Genomic DNA, 22,657 nt, shown 5'->3' with positions numbered 1-22,657 from the left:
TAATCAATTGCTTCTTCACTGATGTCTGGTAGGGATATATGAGACTCTGGACACAGATTAGTGGACTCTGTGGGGCTCAGAAATTAACATAACACACGCATCACTTTTCCTTATGCAATTCGGCTCTGTTTAAAGGAAACTAGAAAATGAAGTTACCTGAAATGGGAGCTGTGACTGTTGGCTGAATAGGATAGGCCTGCTGAACGAATGGCTTTACACTGGAATAAATAGTTCCACAAAATCATATACCATATCATTCACAGTTCATTCACTTAGTCATATAGTGCAAGGAAATACATTATTAATAATCTTTACGCACACAGATGTCTCTTTCCTATTGGGCATATTTAAAAGATAGTCAATAAACAGGTTATGAAACAAGGAGGAGTCACCCTACATTTAAAAGATAGAGCCTGATTCATAAATTATTGGACTTTACAGCGTTCACTTAGGTAATAGGGAAGAATAATTCCCTGCACTGCAGGAATTACTGGTCAATATGTGTGATGTACGAGATCAGACTAGATTATCATAATGGTCGCTTATGGCCTTCTGTGAATCCAAAGCCCACTGAATCCAGTGGAAAGACTCCCATTGATTTCAACAAGCTTTGGATAAGGCCTAGAGAGAGAACTAATAAGAGGTACTCCACAGATCACACTTTTCTGTAGGGTTGAGGCTGAATACTTCATGTAGAGAAGAGACTTATAAACGGGAAGTTGCTGTTTCCATGGTGCCATACACCTTCATTGCCAAACCCCAATGAATAGGGCCAGGCATTTCATCTAGTAATGGCTCACCTGAAGTGGTCATTCCCTGCCCCACAGTAAAATAGATTTTCTGAGCTCTTTTCCTCCTTCCCCCCTTGTCCTGTATATATTAAAATGAGTATGGGAAGATTTGTCTTGGAAACAGACATATACATATACAAAACACTATCATACTTGCCTTATAGTTAAGGCCCTACACATAACTTGCGATATTGCGCAAATCGCGGATTCTGCAATATTGGGCTTCCACTGCAATTTTGACAGCCAAGAGCCTTGGCCACTCTGGGGCTGAGAGGAGAAGCCTTGGGCAGCTGACAGCAGAAAATTGTGGAAAAAGTAATAATGAACTTCATTACCACAATAATAAGGTCCATTATTACTTTTCCGCAATTTTCCATGGCTTGTCCACAATTTTTTGATAATCATCCCGCAATTCAAGAAGGGCCTTACTTATAGTGCAATTCTATACCACGGGAGGGGAAAAAAATTCTCGTCCCCAGCTGATATTCAGCTTCTCCCTTAGGAGTGTTATTCCTTGTAACTTTTTAAGGGGAGTTACAGGAGCTAGTGTAACTGAAAAGGGTCTTACAATTGTTTAATCTTCTATTTTAATCTTGCTAAGTATTTGCCTCAATAATATCAGCAAGGGCAGCTAATTGTATGGACCAGTTACATACTGCACATAAAAGCATTCTTGTTTTTCAGACTTACTCTTGTGAGGATCCCGGCTGCCCTGTTTGTATCATTCCTGGCCAAAACTAGAGTGGGGGAGAGAAAAACAACTTTGTAATTGTCTTTTTTGTAGAATAATTTCTTATATATTATATACACACACACACACACACACACACACACACACACACAACATTACTCATTCATTTTGCAAACACAGATGTAAGTACAGTTCATTCATAAATCCATTGATCTAGCCTTCATTTCTTACTGATCACGGTTAGGAAATAAAACTTTTTATTGGCATCAGTTAACAACTTACCCCAGGTGCACCAGGAAATGTAGGACGGGGAATTCCTGGCAGGCCCAACTTGTTGTGTATAGCAGTAGCTGATACTATCTGAGCTGATGACATTGCTGCCATGTGCTGGAGTGCTTTGTCCTTTGCAGTCTGATCCTTTAACATGACAATTATATGGATTCTTAAAACATTTGGCACAACAAATCCTGTTAAATAAGTGCAGCTACAAGCACATAAGCTAAACTTAAAAGGCCACAGAAAACAAAAAATAGAAAACCATGCAGAAAAATATAGCATGAAGGCTAAAATACACTCAAACTTCCTGAAGGCAAAATACTCCTCTCAGAGATGTATGGCAGAGCTGAACTCTCTCAGTCTGCTCTCCTGACATGCAGGGAACTCTGGAAGAGCAAATTGTGTCTCCAAGTTCTGCAGATCAGATCCACGTAGGCAGATCCTGTTTACCCATGCAGCGCTTCACTGACTTCATCTAAGCTTTGCTTTCAATAGAGGTCTACATGTACGGCTCTGATTGCAGGACTGGGATCAATGAGAGTTGAGCTCAGCCATGCGGATCTGAGAGAATTTGTCCTTAATACTGAAAACTTTTAAGACGACCACAGAATTACAGTAACTTGTGAACAGGGCATTATTTCTCGTTATGTTTACAGGTAGACACACATTTCAAATTCTGGTTTCCAATATATATATTTAAAATTATCACCAAAAAAAAGGAAACACATTCTATAAATTCCAATTTGAGAAATTTCTATTAATAATTTACAGTGCTTCCAAAACAACAACAAAAAACCCCCTGCTTTCAAGCACAGAAACCTGGCTTTTTTAATAAAACTCTGATTATCGAGTTAGGTAAGTGGATGTGTTAGGACAGTAAAAATAGGCACATAGTAAATTTTGTTACTCTATGGCCAGATCAGGGTTCCTTATTTGGAAATATTGTATTAATAAATGCTAATGTTTAGGTCCATGACTTACAGTGAAGGAATACAAGCAATAATAGGCAAGTTCATTTTTACAAGCAAAGTAGCAAGCATGCTGGCAAGGGATGCATGCTTTTATATACGGTATATGAATATGCATATATATGTTCCCTCTAAAGCTTATATGTAGTAATATTACAGGTGAGCAGTTACTTCTTTTGAATAGCTCCTTTAGAAATAGCACAGGCTGAGAGTACAGTAAAAGCTAGCCAAAAAATCTGCCAAGCATAGCTAATGTACATAATACTTGGTTTAGTTAAAATACTTACCATGCTTGTTACCTGGATACAACAACAAACAGTTTGTTAAAATGCTTGTGTATAATAGAAGATTTTTAGTAAAATACTTCACAGGGTAAAAAGAGACAACGGAAGAGCAGTTTGCCCAATATTACATATAAGATATAAACAAACATGTAATTTTCACCTAGGGACTGATTCATCAAAAGATAAAAAAGTAAAATCATTCAGGGAAATATGCTCTTCTTCACTTCAGAGAGCTGCAGACCTGGGGTGACAGGTATTGGCCCTTCAACGTGTTTCCATGACCTCAGTGGGATCTTATGGAAGCTCCTCGTTGAATGGAGCTCTGTATATTTTAGCCTCTGTGGATTTATAAGGGGCCTGACGGCAGGTGGAGCAGGGGAGTAGCTGCTCTCAGCAGCATTCTCCTTTCCACACCCTGCAGGTTGATAGGCAGAAATCCAATCAAGTGTTAATGCTTCCTGAAGCAGCACTAACACCTGTGGACCCATCCATAACCGTTCCTGCACACCCACAGGGGAAGCAGCTGAGAGCAACAGGGCTCCTGCAAAAACCAAGCTGTCAGGGAGAAAAGGACAGCAGGGGGACTGGGTAGGGGACACAGGACTCAGTTTCCGGAGGTCTCAGGAAATCTGTTGGTTCAAACGGCTGATTCCACTCACAGTTGTGCACAGTGAGAAGGCATGTCATGACTGAAAAGTCATGTAAAAATATAATAGCCCACGGGCAACATGTGGTGTCCTTGATTTTTAACATGGTAAATATGGATTGAGGGCCCAATCCTGCAGCCTTTACTCTGGGAAAACCCCCACTGACATTTTGAAATCAGCTGATTTGAAAAAATGAACACTTTCCAATCTCACTCTCAGCTGAAGTTTAACAAAAACAAACACGCAGAGGAGAGCAATATCCTGCATGTGAAGTAGGTGAGTCCAGAGAGACACTGCATATACATACACCTCTGGTTCTAGTAACAGCCAAACTACTTGAACTCTGCTCTTGGATGGCACCTTCAGAACCTACAGCTGTGCTTCTGGCCTTATAACCAACAATTACCTGCACAGCCGCCTCTCTAGGTAGGATATAGCCAGTGCCATCACATAAACAGTGCAGCCAATTCATGGACTTCTTTTTGAGTTCCCAAAAATATATTGCTCTGCTTCTATATGGAATTTGCTCCTCGTGTAAATCTGAACGCTACTGGGGGTTAAATATTCAGACAGTCCATTTGGGATATAAATGTCTATCTGGACATTGCTCAAGCCCACAGTGAATTATACTCTACAGACAAAAAACAAGCTTTGGAAGTTTTATATTTCCCTACAGGTATCACACTTCAGAGGAGCAAGTTTAAAAATAACACCTGTGATTTGCCTTGCAGGTAGCTATCCTTTACTAGTGATACGACTGACACTCATGAGTTGCTGGAACTGTCTTAGGGACCGTTCAATGGAGAGAATATTTGTTTCAGTTATTCTGGGGGATAAGAAAGGATCATTTTAAAAAAAATCTTATTGTGAAGAGCTAAGTATATATCCAAATAATATAATGTATCGTTGCTATGTGCATTTAAATACTCTGCATTTCATCCGAGAGGCACCTGCATTTCTGTACTAGCAATACATTTCAGCCTCTTGGGCTGGTTACACTGTGAATTCTGCAGGGCTGGAAGCAGACAAGATCAAAATTGGCAATGCAAGAATAGCCCTGAGGGCAGGGAAAATGTTTCATAGAGTTTTAAAGGTCTATATAAGTTCTTCAGCTGGTATATATTGGCATAGCTCCACTGATTTCAATGGAGCTCTGCCAATAAACATCAGCTGAGAGTCTGACCCTATTTTAGGCTTCTGAGTCTCTGGTCTTGCATAGTTTTTTAGTTGGTCAGAAAGGAAGTTTTTTCAGAGTTAAAAAAATTGCCTGGCTTAACTTCTCTTTCATTTCAAAATCAAATATAAGTAGACAAAAGGCTCCGATTTCCATTGGTTCTGAGCACCCATAGCACCAGAGGAAGTCGGTGAGAGCTGCGCCTGATTAACACCCTGTAAAATTGGACCCAGGACACTAGACTTCCAAAAATCTGGGGAAAAAAATCCCCATTTTAAGGTTCATTTTTAGTTGGATCAGAAGATGAAGCACTGCCCATATTTACCTTAGCTCACTTAAAATAAATACAAAATTACAACAGCATGTATAGCCACATCAATCCTGCGTAACGAATACAAAAGCAATCACATTGTCCACCACTGAAATGCAGCCACTTCTGGGGTGAAACACAGTAACTGATTAATAATACATAGCAACACTCAGGACAGTTTAGGCAGCAAGTGAAAATACTATATCCAATTAAAATAGCAGGGGGAATTTAGGCAGGCAGATTACAGTAATTACCCGAGTTGGAATTTGGCCAGGACACATGGTCTTAGTTGTCCTGGTGTATAAATGTGGAATAGCTGTGCTGAAACCAATGAAGCTATTTAGATTTGCACTGGGGTAAAAGAGTAGAATTTGGCTCAGAATATCCAACAGCACAGTGTCCTTCAGTGCTACGCTGAGGCATTGATTCAGGACAGATTCAAAAGAAGAGTGTCCCCTACTGTATCATTAACATTAATTCCTGCAGCAGTTTAAGGTATTTCTTGGATGAGTCCCATCTGGTACTGACCTGGCCTGACCCTAGTTAATTTATGAGCTCTGATGGGATTGCTACTGCCCAAGAATAACACTGAAGTAAATCATGGATTTCACTTTTAAAATGTCATTTTTTTCCTCTCGTTCTCTCATCTTTTTCTCCCATTACCAAATTCTTGTATTTTATAATATATAGTTAGAAGCACTAAACTAGATTTCGAGCTCAGTATACCAGTATACACTAGATTTTCATTAGATTTTCCAATGAACACAGAATTTGTCTTGCCATTTTTAACTGTCTCCAATTTGCAGTTGTAAGCCTTTTGAGAGATTTGTAGTGTGTGCGCGTGCACATGTGTGTGCACATGCATGCAAGGGTTGAATTGTAAGAATCTAACATAAATGGATTATACAACTTTTAATGAATCAGACCCCTGGGATTTATGTTACATACATTATTTTGGAATGTGGATCATTGTCACATTAGCAGAGAATAGTTCCCTAGAATCATCCATTTTACATCCAAATGACAAACTTTAAATACATTAAAGGAAACGCAGGATGAAACGAGTTTTACATAACCAGCACGTTAGGATTTTTGCTTGACTTTCTTTTAATCCAACATAAACAGCAGAATAATTCAAACAGTTTAAGCTAGTTCTACTGAAAGAAAAAGGATCTCTTATTCTAGAATGATAAATGGGGTTTTCAATACCACATTGACTAGATGGATTTTGAAAAAATATCTAAGACATAAGAAAAGTAAGGGTGACAAAAGATCATGTGTATTCAAAAAGCCCTAAAACCTATCAAATTATTTTAAAGACAAAACTTTTCTTGTAGGAGAAAAATATGATGTGGTGAAGAAGAAACAGCAATTTGCTCACAAAATGGATTTTACACTAAAGTATAAGACACTGACATAAAATAGTTTCCTAATAAGTAATTTTGCAGATGTTATTTCTGCTCATATACTGTATTGATTCAAATAACCTTTGCAATTATTAGCTGTAGCTCAGAAAAGATAAACAAATCGTGAAACTATACAATTGTTCTGGACAAAAGATAGAGAGCACTTGAATGTTTCTAGCCCTACTCTCCAATTTGCTTATTATTAGAGAAGACAGTAGTAAATACAAAAGCTGGCTATTTCAGCCAGGCAATAGCTAATGCCAAGAAGAGAATGCGCATTCAAAGCTGTCCCAACTTGCTGCCTAATGAGTAGCAATTAATCCATCTTATTGTATTTCAAAATGCTGAAGACTCCATTCACATCAAAGGGAATTTTTCAAGGCTTTTATCATTGTTCATTTAAAAAGTAGAGCTATCTTTAGCATTCTATAATTGTCAACAATATTTTTTTTTAAATCCGTCAATGTGGAATGTAGAATAATGGATTTTAAAACATGTAATACGTGTGAACTGTAGGCATTTTATGTTTCTTTTTTGCATCTCTTTAATTAATAAAATCAAACTCAAAGACAGGAGTAGATTCTGCTATATAGACTTTTGCTTGAATTCTGTATCCTGACTCTTTATTTAGCCAAAACTCCCACTGGCTTCAATAGAAATTTTTCTTGAATATGGAGTAAGGATTTAATTCACCATCAGCATGGAGAAGGGAAAGTAGAATTTTTACCTGATAAAGTTGCTTCTGATCTCAGATATACCAGTCCAGAAAGATGGGTTGCAGCATTTTCTGCCTGAGTGAGAGGAACCATCACCAAGAGGAACTGCCTCTGAGTTTTCTCTCCAAGAACATCACTCTCCCACCCTCTCTTGCCTCTTCCTCCACATGAGACTTCCATAACCTTAGAAACATTTTAAAAAGGGGGGTGGGGAAGATAAGATCCCTAAAAAATTACAATATTTGAACTCCTGGCCTAAAAGAAATGGAATGCACAATCGTCCCTGGCGAGGTCTGTGGGACACGCCAGATTGGTATATCTGAGATGCAGTAACAACACTTACAGGTAAAACTTTTCCTGCGCGCTAAGACCCACCACTCCAGAGTGATTGTTGGCATAGTGCCTGGTAAATTATTACGAGGACGACCATACTGCACTCTCAAAAATACTTTCCACTCAGGCTTTCACCTCATTATTGAAAAAGAGGATGCTGGCCTTGTCAAATAGCCTTTACAAGGAGTAGGTGCAAAATATCATCTGTCAGGTATGCTTCAATAATATACCAGGCAATTCCTTGAGTAACCATAGCTTGATATCTTTACATCCTTTCCTAGGATGCTGGCAGAGGATGAACATCTAACTGGATGCCTTAAATTCCTTAGCAGGAGTGCCAAGTACTCTCTTTATCACTGGCTGGATTCAGGGAAAGGCTAGGTAGAATGATCTCTTGGTTTAAATAAAACCCTAAAGGCATCTTAGGAACAAAAGTTATTTACTGCCTAAAATGGAAAGAGACCAGGAACTAAGGTCATTGGGACAGCTCCCAAAAACCCAACACAATGGTCATAGGCAAAGAAATTTGTTAGCCATGGGTGGACCAGCGCCATAGCCAGTGGATCCACTACTCCACAGCTCTATAGGCCTGAGGCCCTGCATGTTAGATGCCTATTATAGACCACCAAATCAAGGAAGAGATGGTATATGAGGTATTTCTAGAACAAATAACAGAAAAAAATCCCACAAAATTTCTAATAAGTTTGTGGAATGTATTGGGGACAACTTATCTGTTTCAGCAAGTGGAGAAAGTAACAAGGGAGACAGCAACTTTAAATTCAATCCTGACCAACAGGGATGAACTGATAGAGAATCTGAAGGTGGAAGGCAACTTGGGTTAAAGTGATCATGAAATGTCAGATTTCATAATTCTAAGGAAAGGAAGGAGTGAGAGCAGCAGAAAAAGGATAATGGACTTCAATAAGGCAGGCTTTAACAAACTCAGTCAACTGGTAGGTAAGGTCTCATGGGAAGACAATCTAAGGGAAAAAAGAAGTTAAGGAGAGGTGGCAATTTCTCAAGGAGACAACATTAAAGGCACAAATGCAAACTATCCCAATGCGAAGGAAAGACAGGAAGAATAGTAAGAGGACAATATGGCTCTATCTGGAGTCCTTTAATGACCTGAAAATCAAAAAGGAATCTTACAAAAAGTGGAAATATGGACAAATTGCTATGGAGGAGTACAGAAGAAGAGCCCAAGCCTATAGGAACAAAAACAAAAAGGCTATGGCACTAAATGAGTTATACATAGCAAGGGACATAAAAGGCCATAAGAACACATTAGGAGCACGAGAAAGATGAAGAAAAGTGTGGATTCTCTATTTACTGGGGCAAGAAAGCTAATAATTGACGACATCAAGAAAGCGGAGGTGTTTAATGTTTATTTTGCTTCAGTCCTAACTAAAAAGATTAATGGTGACCAGATACATGAACACAATTAATATTGACAACTAGGGGGGAGGGAATGCAAGCCAAAATAGGAAAAGAACAGGCTAAAGAATATTTAAATAAGTTAGAAGTATTCAAATCAACAGGGCCTGCTGAAATTCATTCTAGAGTACTTAAGGAACTAGCGGAAGCAATCTTGGAGGAGTTAGCAATTATCTCTGAGAACTCCTGGAGGATGGGTGAGGCTCAGAAGACTGAAGAGGGGCAAACGTAATACCTATTTTTAGAAAGGGGAACAACAAGTCAGCCTAACTTTGATACCTGGAAAGATACTAGAACAAATTATTAAACAATCAGTTTGTAAGCATTTGGAAGACAATAGGGTTATGAGGAATAGCCAGCATGGATTTGCCAAGAACAAATCATGCCAAACCAATCTGATTTGTTTCTTTGACAGGGCTACTGAACTAACGAATGGCCTAGGGTGGGAAGATAGGGGTAGGGAAGCTGTGGATATGATGCATCTTGATTTGATAGATCTTGAAATAGTACTGCTGAAAAAGAATCGGGGGGTTACAGTGGATCTCAAACTGAACATGAGTCAATACTGTGATGCAGCTGCAAAAAAGGCTAATATTCAAGGGTACATTAACAGAAGTGTTGATATAAGACACAGAAGGTAACTATCTCACTCAACTTGGTACTGGTTAGGTTTCAGCTAGAATACTGTGTCCAGTTCTGGGTACCCGACTTCAGGAAACATGGTCAAACTGGAGAGAATACAGAGGAGAGCAACAAAAACGGTAATAGGTCTAGAAAACCCTGACCTACCAGGAAAGGTTTACAAAAACTTGGTATGCTTAGTTTTGGGAAAAGATGACTATGGAGAGAGGTGATAAGTGTCTTCAAATATGTTAAGGGCTGTTATAAAGAGGACAATGAGCATGTGGTCTCCATCTCCATTGAATGCAGAACAAGTAGTAATGGGTTTAATCTGCAGCACAAGACATTTAGGTTAGATATTAGGAAAAATTTTCTGACTATAAGGGTAGTTAAGCTCTGGAATAAGCTTCCAAGGGAGACTGTGGAATCTCCATCATTGGAGGTTTTAAGAACAGGCTAGACAAACACCTATCAGGAATGGTCTAGGGTTACTTGGTCCTGCCTCAGTGCAGGAGAATGGACTTGATGACTTCTTGAGAGTCCTTCCCGCCCTACATTTCTATGATTTTATTTTCCAGTTGTCATTTCAGCCCAAAATGCCCATAGGAATAGCAACAAAGCAAGTGCACAGCTGCTCCTCAACATGCTACCAGATTTTTGCAAGGGAATTTTGTAAGTGGAAGCATGTTTAGGGAATAATCTTGTGGCAAGGCAAGAGAAAAGGAGACCTAGGAGATTAAGGTCATCAGGCATCTCTGGCTGAACTGGTAATTTGGACAGAAGGGATATTTGGATTCTTTCCCAAAGCAGCAAGATTTTCCTCTCACACTGTAGCAGAGAAATGTGATGCTCAGACACATGTTGTCTTAAATGTCAGTTGGTCCTTATGATATAAAGTAATCTTATGGACTGCTTGATTCACCAATAGGTAGGACAACTTGATGACGCAGGTGTTGAGATACAGGATGACTGCAATCCCTTGTTACCCTACTCTGCCGCTGGTTGCTTTTCATGTGCTGGCTAATACTACCCCAAAAGATGACTTTGCACGGTTATAGCAAAATACAGGTACTTTGGGTAACTGGTCTTTACTGTAGCATAGACAATGAAATGTAAAATTATGGATGCCAAGAAATATCCAATCCTTTTTCCACCCCAAACAAATGAAGATTTCCTAAGGTAGTTTTCAGCATATGCTGGGAAGTATGGGTAATTAGATATAGAAAGTTTTGTTGTTACATAAATCAGGTAATTCCACTCACATAAAATATCTGGAGGAGTGAGGTTTCTTCTAAAGTCCAAAAGAATCAATTTCTTCCTCTTCTGAGTGAGTGGTTCCAGCTGCATGAACAGCCAGGTGTAGCAGGAGATGTGATCCTCACGGAAATTAGCATACTTGTATCATCAATACTGTCCTCAAAATTTCAGCTCCTCCATTGGGGGGGAGGGGGCAAGGGGAGTGGCATGTGTAATTTGTCTGGAAATTATTGTGCAGGTACAGTAGAAGCCACATTATAGACACAAAGGTTTGTTAATCAGAAATGCCAACAAGATGGCAGTGAGGGGCCATCTGCTTGGGCACAGTCTTGGCTTCACCTCTCCTCATCCACCTTCCCCTCAATGCACCGGACACGCTTCTGGACAAGGAATTTGAAGAGAGAGGTCAAATTGTGTCACTTCCTCCTAGAAGCCAGTCATACGGGGAGGACAGTATTCTGGGTACAGTATAAATACTCCACTTGAGGCAGTTAGGTGGGGAGATAGGCAGAGTCTTGGCTTTGCCCCTTCCCCTCAATGTGCTGGCCAGCATACCTGAGCTGGCATATCTTAGGGGGAGAGGGCTGGTCACAATTTCCTGCTGGTAAGTGGAGCAAATGGAGAGTGGAGGGAACGGTGCCTCTCAGGAACACATTTCCTTCCTCGTGCTGCCCATTTCACAGGGTTTGTTGTGAATCCATAATCTAGCCCTGAACAAATGGAGCAATTGCCCTTTTTAAAAATTGCTTTCTGCATCCTTGCTGTGCAATTCTCCCACAGACTTGAAGTGAATGTCTTCTGTGGAACTGCAGGGATAGTGAGGCCTGAGTGTGAAGGGAATTCTTAGTGCCAGAAGGGGGGCCTAATTTTCACTGGTCCAGTGCTTGTTACTCAGCTCAGGTAAAGCTGCGACCCATCACTCTGCACTGATGGATCTGAGAGTGCAGGAATTAAAGAAACCATTACATAATAAATTCTTGTACTAGCAGACTGTTCCTTCTTTACACAGCTCCTTAAAACCAACAGCCTTAGCAGGAAACATTTTTTTTAAATCTCAATTTACTATAAATGCCTGCAGCAAAGTCAACTAGAAAAGGGGACTTTTAGGTGTCACTGGAGTTTAGTTTTTTGCCTTGCTCTGTGAAAAGCTTCGGGAGGACTTGCACATCAGGTGCAGTAATAAAGAATATTTTTTGTGTTTTAAAAATAGCGTCTTTTCGTATTTGAAGGTATTTTAGGGTATGGACAAAAAAAAATGTTTTTTCAAGTTTTCCAAACATTATGGCCAATTTTTTAGTTAGGTTTCTAGATCTATATTTAGGCATTTAATTAAGCTTACTGATTTTAAAAGTGCTGAGCTGAGCACTCACAGTTCCTATACAAGTCAATGAGAGCTTCAGGTGCTCAGCACGTTTCAAATCAGGCCACTTATTTAGATGCTTAAATATGGGTTTAGATACCTAACTTTAGGCAACCAGTTTTGACAATTTTGGCCTAAATTGCTACATCTCTCTGTATTATTGCACCCTTGGTTAAAAAGCAGTATGTTTAAGTCGTCTTAGTTCTTCATCAACCCCAACTGCTTAGCCAGTGCAGCTAAAAAGCCAGCCACCACAGCCATACAAGCTTGCCAGCATGCTACCCACTGCACATTGAAAACCAAATGCTTCTATCAAGTAGGCCTGTTATAAAGCCAGTCTGTTATTTACATATTGCAGTTCCAGGATTGTGGTAAGCTTCCCCAGCATTCACCACTTTGTATTGTGAAATTACTTTCTGAAATATTTTGCTTTTCAGCTAGAACAAAAACATGATTTGTTCTCATTTGGGGGAGAGGGGGAACTACCTACTACAACTCAGCAAAAAGAAGGAAAAAAAGCAGGGGAAGGGAGGAGATTTAAAAGATTTATAAAAGTTGCTTTGCTTTTTGTAAAAAGAAAAAAAAATTACAAAAAACTCTAAAACCTCCTTGCATTTCTAAATAATGTCAGGCAACTTTAAAAATGTAACACAAGATCTCCCTTGGAAAATTTGCAAAGATCCTTATTAAACATTTCCAAGAGGTTCCTTTTAGTTTTGGTAGATCTTTCATGGAAAAATTGGGCCATGTACAATTCATCAAGTCAGATTAAGCAAACATATTAATATTCCCCCAACATGATGTTGATTGAGAATCTCCAAAGATTAACTAAGTTAAATGTAAACAGTTGAAAGGACTATATCTTCAGGGAATGATGTACAGTAGTTAATTTAAAGTTATATTAGACTGTACTGTGGAAATTCCAGCCTACATTTTCTAAAGCAATCTTAATAACTATACTGTCTGGCTCTGAGAGTAAATAATTTATTTTTAAGTATTCTTGAAACGATTTCAAAAGCACAGATTAAAAGCATTTTGGAACAGAAAAGAAGCAACACAATCCCAATTACCACTCTGGAAATGTTTTTTGTGTACAAGTGCACAAAAAAAAAATATTTTATTTAAATACACTAACAATCTAGCACTAAGCTGTTAAAAAACGAACGGGTTAAAAACAATCATGTTTATGTGCTGAGTAGTTACAAAGAGTAGCTCACTTTGTATCTGGATAGTGTTAAAATTTTCAATATGGATGCTAGTGCAGAAATCAGAGATTAAACACAAAGAAATGTAAACAGCTACCACATGCAAGAAAACTAGGTTACAAGAATCACAGCACCAGGCATTCACCAATCACCATGGAAAACAGGAAATGAAATGCATAGCAACCACAAGCCCAAAAGCAGAAAAGCGCATACCTTCAGCTTGGAATGAAAATCACGAGATTTCCTTCTGGCAAGAACCTGAATGTGACTAGACACCTGCAGGGTAGGGGAAGGGAGGAAAACAAAGGAAAAGCCTGTAACCATGGAGATGAAAAGCCCCCTACAACTGGGCAAGCCAAACGTACCTTAATGGCGGCTTGAATTTCTCGAACTTTCTTTCTTGCTAAGACCTGTATGTGACTAGACACCTACATTGTTCAGATTTATAAAAAAAAAAAGAAGAGAAGAAAAAAGAAAAGAAAAAGAAAAACAAAAAGGAAATCAAATTTAAAATATCTTTTTAAATTACTTCTTTTTTGTGGGGGGAAGTTATTTGCATCTTCAGTAAGCTCTGCTGTTAAAGATACCACATTCCCGGCCAGATACCAAACTCTTAGCACCAAGGATTAACAACACAGGTCATCACTGCAGTGACTTGATTAAGGAGAAAAAAATTTAATCTCGGAAGTTATATAGTCATTTACAACAGAGAACCAATGACACTGTTCAGAATAGATTTGGACCACTTGCTCTTTTGTTACAAATCCTACAAACCCTACAGAATAGTCTTTACTCATGCAAAGAGTCAGTGTGTACTTCCTGCATGAGTAAAGGTTAACCATATTTGTAGGGTTCGCAAAATCAGGCCTTTGTAGCATTCAGCACTGAACAAGAGACTTATCTGACACAGCATCAAGAAATATTACCAATAATTTATCATGTTCTACAGCTTCAAATGATTACATCATGGCTGTATTTTGAGCTCATTAATAGTGCTACATTCAGTAACAACTAATAAAATATTGACAACTCTAGGTCTCAAGGAAACATGAAATAATACTGCATTTCTTTGTAATCTGAATATCAGTCATGCTTCTACAACACTGATAGTAAGTGCAGGCAACTCCTTTGAAGTCAACTTACTGATTTCAGGTCTGAACTTGGCCCGCTGTCTTTATATGTACTGTTTCAGTGATAAATAGGTGCAAGCATGAGACCTAGTCCCACACTGGATTGGCTTTCCTGGAAGTTTTACCTGACTGATGACTGAAGGATTGGGGGCCATGCCTTGCATTCATATTTTCTCAAGTATGTGTTAAAATCGGTAGTGATGATAATAATGGGTTGAATCATAAGAACATCCATGCTGAGTCAGGCCAATAGTCCATCTAGCTCAGTATTCTGTCTTCTGACAGTGGCCAGCACCAGATGCTTCAGAGGGAATGAATGGTCCAGGGCAATTACCAAGTGATCCATTCCCTGTCATCCATCCCAGCTTCTGGGAGTCAGAAATGTAGGGACATCTGGAGGACAGAGCTGTATCTCTGACCATCTGAGCTAATAGCCATTGATGGACCCATCCCCCATTAACTTATATAATTCTTTTCTGAACCCAGTTATACTTTTAAATCATGCCAGCTGCTGAGCAACCAATCTAAACGGGAGCTGAGGGCACTCAGAACCTCCAGGAGTTGCTCAGCACCCTGCAGGGCTCAATATGAATTTCTCTTAACTGCAATAATAAGAAAAATTGCTAGAGAAACTTGTCCATTATCATATTATTTGCTTTACATTAGCACCTACAGACCTGAGCTAAGATCAGGGCCCCATTGTGCTGGGTGCTGTACATACACATAGTAAGAGACAGCTTCTATCCTTGAACAGTTTTTAATCTAAATAGACATGATAGACAAAAGGAGGCAGAAAGGAAGTATTACAATCATCACTCAGAAAAATCCCTTTGTTGTAGTACCTTAAAGCAACTCATGTTTGTAAGGAAAAAAAGTACTGTAATATGTAAACAAATTCTGATGCCTGAGGGCCAACTTTAGTAAACTTCTTAGTGAAGCAGCTCAGGAACTAGAGTTTGTCATTTCAGACTAGTAAGCAGTTTTATAATTCAACATATATATATAATTTTCATACACATGGTAATTTTTGTTTTCAGTTTCACGGGATGATGGTGTTAAAGGTTAGAGTGGATGCACAATTCTGCAATTTCATTTTAATTGTAATTTGTTGAGAGAGTCTCAAAAGTAGTGAGACTCAAACCATACCAAAATATTTACAAATATGATGTATTTTATGCATAAATATATATGTATGGAGCCAGAACCTCTGGTGTGTAAATCAACATAGCTCTATTGATTTAAATTGAGCTAGACTGATTTAAATTGGCTGAGGACTTGATCATGTGCTTTAAGCCTTTGAGTCATAATTTGCTCTTAGCTGCACCTGTGCAACCCCAAGCTAATGGGGGTTGCCCAGGTATAACAGAAGAGAACTTGGAGCTTTAGTCCTTTGTTATGAATGTCTTTGTCAATGTATTGTTTGTTCCTTCGCTATGGTATTGCAGTTTCTCTCCTTTCTCATGGCTTTTTTCATCCCTTGTACTTTATATTGCTTCCTAATTGACAAAGAATATCACCCAGGGGAAAATGTCACCCAATTCAACATGCTTTAAATATGAGCATTGGCAGCAGGCCATCTTTGTTTGTGCTGACTCAGCATTACTTTTCACCACAGTACAAAACACGCATTGCATGCCTGCATAAAAGCCTCTCCGCCTTCTCGCCATTCCCCCATAACACACACTGATGATGAGATTTAGAAGGTCATGCTCAAAGTTAAAAGAAGAGAGAGACACTGTAATTTGCAAACTTTTTACACTAGTGAACCAGTTTAGTAACTTCAACATAAACTACACAAAGTTTATGTATGTATTTGTGAGATGGTTAATCACTGTGAATATAACAATTAAAGGATCTAGTCATATGTGATAACTTAACTGATATGCAATAGTTTTGTGAAAAAGATGAAAGACTGGTTAAAGGTTTATGCTGACTTATTTATGAATAAAATCTTGTGGTTCCAGATCAACAACACCCATAGCTCTTATAGAAAAAACTCTATTTCAGCATGTAGCAACTACTGACCATGAACAGGGAGCATGAGTATAACGAGTCCTCTGAATACTCATTACTTATTTATTTTTCATATCCACAGCTAGTAGCTTGCTTGATTAGATGAAGTGGCCAGACATTTAATTGTTCCATTATTCATCATATGAAAACAACTGTTAAATTCTATATGTTCTTTATACGCAAGTGATGCAAGAATTAATATGTTAACAGTTTGACTTGTGAAATGCGCTTTTTCACTATCAGATAATAGCTACATACGTACAGAGGTTAATGTGGAATGTGCCCAATAAATGGTCACTGAAATGATGAACAGAACAAACAATGGATTTTTTTAAAAGCACATACTTAATCATGACAATGAAATCAATGCATCATCTCAACAGAGCTGAATCACAGACAGCCATTGCAGCCAAAAATGCCATGTTTTGTCATTCACTGACATGCACACTTTCCAATTGGGTTGTTTTACCTGTTTCCTGGTCCGTGTCTTCCCTGTTCTAAGTTTGATGTATCTGGCTATCAATTCATTCCTACCTGAAATAAAGAAGAATTTACAATGAGGACCAAACAGCCACAATTCTGTAAAAGGAACTATCAAACTGCACAATTTAAAAAATATAAAGTCTACAAACGTGAGGATAATGTTATTTTTATATAATCTGATTTTCATTTAGAAAAGTGGCATTCATCAATATTTTTATTCTTTACTTTTCTTTCCCTAAAACAGTACTTTACCAATAAAGTATGTGTATATGAATGAAATATAACCCTGCGTGAGTTCTGCAGACACATTAATGGAAACCTCAACTAGATAGTGAGAAGTTGGGGAGATGTCCCAAATGGCTGAGTCTGTGCTCCTTAGTGGCTGTAATCCTGTATTCCCACTGTTTGAAAAAAGGCTTGCCACTTGTTCTGGATTTCTCAAGTTTCATTATTGTCTCTGTCACAGACTTGCTCTATGGCTTTAGACAAAGCCAAAATTTTCAAATGTGAGTATAAAACTGGACACCTAAAGGAGTAGATGATTTCCAGAGGATCTAATGATCCCACAATTTCCAAGCTGAAAATCTGGTCTCTTCTTTAGGTGTCCATCCTTTGGAACGTAGGGCTGGTTCATACTGACCACGCGATTCGGAGGCAGTCGACAGGAGTTACGCAAACTACACACAGTAGTTTGCATAACGGACGTCAACTGCTCAGCTTCCCTTCTGCGTGCTGTTCACACTGCGCTGAGCCGACGGGGATGCATAGCTATGCTTCTTGAGGGGGAAGACTTACTCAGTCGACTTCCTGATCAATTGAGCGGGTCTCACTGACCGCTCAATCAATCCTGAAAGATCGATCTGGCAGCGGCAATTTTGCCACCGTCAGTGTAAACGTAGCCTCAGGTGTGAACATTTTGGCCTTAACTACTCTGTGTCTGTTTCCCATGTTTAAAGTGAGGATCAGAAAATGGATCTACCTTGCCAAGGTTTTGAGATGATTAGTTAATTATTTTGTAAAGTACTTTGATATCCTCCAATGAAAGAAGCTATGACCCTGATTCAGCACAATACTTAGGCACGTACCTAACTTTAAGCATACAAGCACTTGCATTGAGCTGCTTAAATAACTTGCTTAACTGAGGTCTATAAGCACACTTACTTACTTATTTTAAAACTCTAGTTTGGTTTGAAACCAAGTTTTTGAATATAGGATTTCAAAGTCTTTAAAGTGGGTCTGCTTTCTTAGCCCAAGAGCATGTGTTTAATGCAACTAAAATTTTCTTTACAAATCTCCCTTCTAAATATTACTGACACAGAGGTTAATGAAGTTTATGTGATGTCCTATTCATTTTCACTTTATATATTATATTATCTCTACATGTTTTGTATTAATTCCGACCATGCTGAACAGATGTTATGCTAATTTAGAGTCATATTTGCTTTAAACACAAGGTAAAGTAAGCAAGGTGCTGGTGAGAATCAGAGGACTGAATTTAAGGGTTTTTTAACTGCAGATTGAAGACTTGGCTATTAGAGACGTTAAATCTCCCCATCTACCAGGTCACTTTCAAGTTAACTAGCAGGGTGTGTGGCTGGAGGGTACAGTTAGTCACGATGTCCATATCAGACAGGGATCCAAATTTGTATTGGTTTGCTGTTGTGGGGGCACAGACAGCTATAAACAAGGCACCTATATCAGAAGGGGCACCTGTTAAATGGAGAATGTTATATCTGAAACTGACCGTCATCACCCATCCCAAAAAATTATCAGTGCAAAAATATTGAGGGAGGGCTGGAGGGGGAGTATGTTGGAAAGACAGCCTGCCCCCCACACACTCCACAGTGGCAAATACTGTCCTGTGGGGCTGGTCCTGGCTCCCCATGGATGTTGGACACATGGGGTCGTTCAGGATGGGGGGGGAGGGTAGCGGGGCCAAACGCAAGTGAGTGATGTTGCGACTTGGTGCACAGGGTTCCGACTGAACCAAATTTGAGTGGCAGGTCACAACCGAACTTACTCAGATTCCACGGACTTGGGGGCCCTCTCAAACAGCGAGTCCAGGGCAAAATGCCCCTTTTGCCAACCGCTCTGGGAGGTCCTACATGTAACACAATTAGTTAACTAGACTTCCCCCCTCCCCTCGAACTCTAAACCTGATTTTCCATCTTTTCTGGAAAATGTCATCTTCAGCAGTGGAATGACTGCGGTCCCTTCTGTAGTTTATTCATTTTCCCTGTGTGTAGATAAATGACTATGCAGTTAATGAATGGAAAAAGTGGACCTGCACTCCCTCTGTTCCTCTTGCTCCCCTTCAGTTTGGGTATAGACCATGTCAGAGCTATCTGGAATAAGTAATTATGGTGATGATGCGAGGTTAGCAACTACATTACATGTCTCCTAAGGCCAAACTTTAAAAGCAAAATTTTTCACGTACACACACAGCCTATATCTGCATACACAAAATAGGCAAACTGAGCAATTAGCTGCCCAATCTGATGCAAAAGCTCGTCATGAAGCAAGGTGAAAACAGATCCCTGACATCAATTCTGCAATGGACTATGTCAGGCAGGTACATCCTATTTTCAGTGAACAATCACCCTGTCCTTATTTTCGAGGGATAGAACTACTAGAGTGTGTGTTGACAATGTGGTTGCTACATTATGTATCTGAGTAATTCGCAAATATTCTTTGGTGTTAGCCAAAATATAAATTAAAAATTAACTAAATAACATTAGATTAAATTAAAAAATCTTGAGAGAGATTTTAAATGTCACACCACCTACACAATCCAACTGCTACAAAATCAAGAGTAGCAGCACTGACACAATACAACAAAATGGACAGTCCTTGTCAAGCTACCCGTCTTCACACCGTATGTTTCTGAGCAAGTTAGCAAAAGAGTAGGAGTCCTGTTAGTAGTTCTGTCATTCAGAGCCCAAAACATCATCTGTGTGTTGCTCTCCCTATGTAGGTATGGACTGCTTGTTTTTAAACAGCTACATTATTTTTATTTAAACAATATATAATAGCACTCAGAGCCTGGTGCTGATTGCAGCCTGCTTTCTGCAGCCCAGAGCCCCATCTTCCAACACGGAGAAGGGTATTTGGTTTCTGTAGCTGCATCCCCATAACTTAGACAACAATCCCAGTGACTGCACACAACAGCGCTATTTGCACAACTGTTCCATGATCGTCAGCCAGGGAGGGACAGTAGTCTAGTTTTGTTCTGAAGCACCAATTCATGGAGAAAATAGCATTGGGGAGGGAGGGGAGGGAAGGGAAAAGATCACTCAGAGGAAAAGGGTGAATGAGTGGTCAAGAGACTGAAGCCTGAGCAATGCAAAAGTACAAATAAAAGGATGGCTTCAACACACTGTATAGCAAATGTACCAGCTCAGCAGCTTCAAGCAACCTTCCCACAATGGTTTTGTACCCTTATACATCCGCATAGTCCCTTAAATATGTATTAGGTGAGTGAAAAACTGCTGAGAAATGAGATGAGAACCAGGAGGATGAAGGATTATCACTGCCTTTATTTAGGGACCATGAACGCTGCAGAGGCTCTGGAACCTGGCGAGCTTCCGCATCGAGTTTATCTATTTGGCCAGGATTTAACTGAGCTGCCGGGTTCATCAGTGTGGCAAGCTGTGAGGAAATTTTAATTGCTTAAACCAGTGCCTTGTTGTGGAGGCAATGGGAGCCACTTATACATCTTTCAATAAAGACATGAATAAAATACTCAGACCCAGTTCTTCGGTTGCAACAGGGCAGAAAATAATTGCCCTAGAAGGCAGCTGGTGATTCCCATGGGGTAAGGAAATCCCCAGTGTAAAGACAGCTACACCAGCTCTACAGCATTCGGCATTCACGACATGGTTGGGTGTGGAGGCAGAGTGCTCTCGCCAGTCCTCAGCCAGTGACGTAGTCCTCATGAGATCACAGCAGCTGGCCTAAGGGCTTTGTCTACACTACAAAATGCGGTCGACAATTTAGGCTGACCTACAGCCAGCACAGTAATTCCATCTGCTGTTGGTGGCCGCACGACCCTCCTTGTGCCAGCAGTGTGCATCCTCGCCAGGAGCACTGGCGCCAACTAAAGTCAGGCATTGTGGGGCACTGACAACGGCGTGGGGCTCACAGCTGGAGCCTCCTCCCCCATCCACCCCAGGGTGACAGCCCAAGCTGCGAACCCAGCGCGGGCTCAATTTCACAACACAGAGCCTGCCAGTAGAGCCCTGCAAACCTGCAGATATCAGGTTTATATCTGCGGACCACTTTTGCAGATTGGCTGTGGATACAGACGTTGTATACGCGCAGGGCTCTGTCTACAGCAGTGCACTTGACATTTTTGTAGCTGTAGCCAGCCGTGCAACTGACAAAAATCTCAGTTTCACTGCTGGTAGGCTCCTTGCTGTGAATCTGAGCCCCATGCCCAGCGAACAGCTCAGGCTGTCACCCGGGGATGAGGGTGTAAAGGCTCCATTTGTGAGCCCAGCGCCCGGTTAACAGATGGAGGGAAGGAGAGAGAGGGGAGGGCAGCTGTGAACCCAGTACCAGGCTCAATTTCATAGCAGGGAGTCTACCATGGCCCACCGGAGGCAGTCATAAAACTCACAAGAATGACAGCCAACAGCAGATGTAAGTAGCGCAGTGTCTGCATGGACATTGCATTGACCTAATGACACTGACAGAAGCATTATGCCTCTCGTGGAGGTGGAGTTGTTATGTTGGTGTACCAGGCCACTTGTTTCCGTGGAAGCAGCATTCTAGTGTAGACACACTGATTTAATTAGGTCAATGTAAGCTGTTTTGCACCGGTAGACCAAGCCTTTGTCACACTTGAAGAAGGAGCTCTTAATCAACTTCAGAAGATATCTTTGTAACACTGTATGTAAATATATTTAAAGTGTGGCTCTTTGCTGATACTCTGGAAGATTACTTATCTAGAGCAAGTTTTTATACTAAGTAATTAGGTATTTCCTTGAAAATGGAATTTAGAATGAAAATGGTGCTGGTATCTAGGGGTCGAAAATTTACCCAACACACACCAGCTCAAGAACTAAATCTATTCACCTAGCCAAATACACCAGTCCCCCAAGTCATGCCCCTATCCTAAACTAACGCCACAAGCCACATTTTTGCCCTTGTTCAGATTCAGGGTTAAGGAAGCAGAAAAAATGGCTTAGAGCCACTGAACATGAACTCAGCAGAGCTGAATCAGCCCTAGCTGCCACCTGCCCTGAGGAAAATTTCACTAATCAATAAGCATGAACAATAACACTACTTAATACACACAAATTATGCATTCATTGCGGTATCTAGAATCACAATCCCTTAGTATTACCCAAATTGTTGATGCTGAGATGCAGTAATTCACCTGAAAGGAATTTTAGCCCTTTCTATTATTTCATATAAAACACTGTTATAATATGTACAGCATTCTCCCCTGATCCAATACTGCCACACCCCAAGTATTAAAAAATAAGATTTTTTTAAAACTATCATGATTTTTAAATCAAAATTGGTTGGAGTCTTTAGTGGTCATGTTTTCAAGC

At 39.9% G+C, this 22,657-nt stretch overlaps 1 protein-coding gene across 4 annotated transcripts in view; it reads right to left on the bottom strand.

The window, feature by feature from the left end:
* The window catches only part of TEAD1 (TEA domain transcription factor 1), a 211,909-nt gene that overhangs the window by 48,166 nt on the left and 141,086 nt on the right, over window positions 1-22,657 (bottom strand). Inside the window, exons 4-8 of one of the 4 annotated variants that reach the window (XM_067532114.1) lie at window positions 17,086-17,150; window positions 13,839-13,901; window positions 1,765-1,899; window positions 1,482-1,528; window positions 157-218 (exon numbers count right to left, since the gene is read on the bottom strand). In XM_067532114.1, the coding sequence (XP_067388215.1) occupies window positions 157-218; window positions 1,482-1,528; window positions 1,765-1,899; window positions 13,839-13,901; window positions 17,086-17,150 (372 nt within the window). Of the gene's footprint in view, window positions 1-156; window positions 219-1,481; window positions 1,529-1,764; window positions 1,900-3,013; window positions 3,890-13,686; window positions 13,902-17,085; window positions 17,151-22,657 lie in introns of those variants that run through there. The other 3 variants (XM_067532115.1, XM_067532116.1, XM_067532117.1) reach the window with 3 other exon arrangements.

The sequence above is a fragment of the Emydura macquarii genome, unplaced genomic scaffold, assembly GCF_026122565.2.
Source record: "Emydura macquarii macquarii isolate MOO-44397 ecotype Brisbane River unplaced genomic scaffold, CSIRO-AGI_Emac_v2 contig_3240, whole genome shotgun sequence".
In the NCBI taxonomy this organism is placed as follows: Eukaryota; Metazoa; Chordata; order Testudines; family Chelidae; genus Emydura; species Emydura macquarii.
This window is presented reverse-complemented; position numbering and strand designations above follow the sequence as displayed.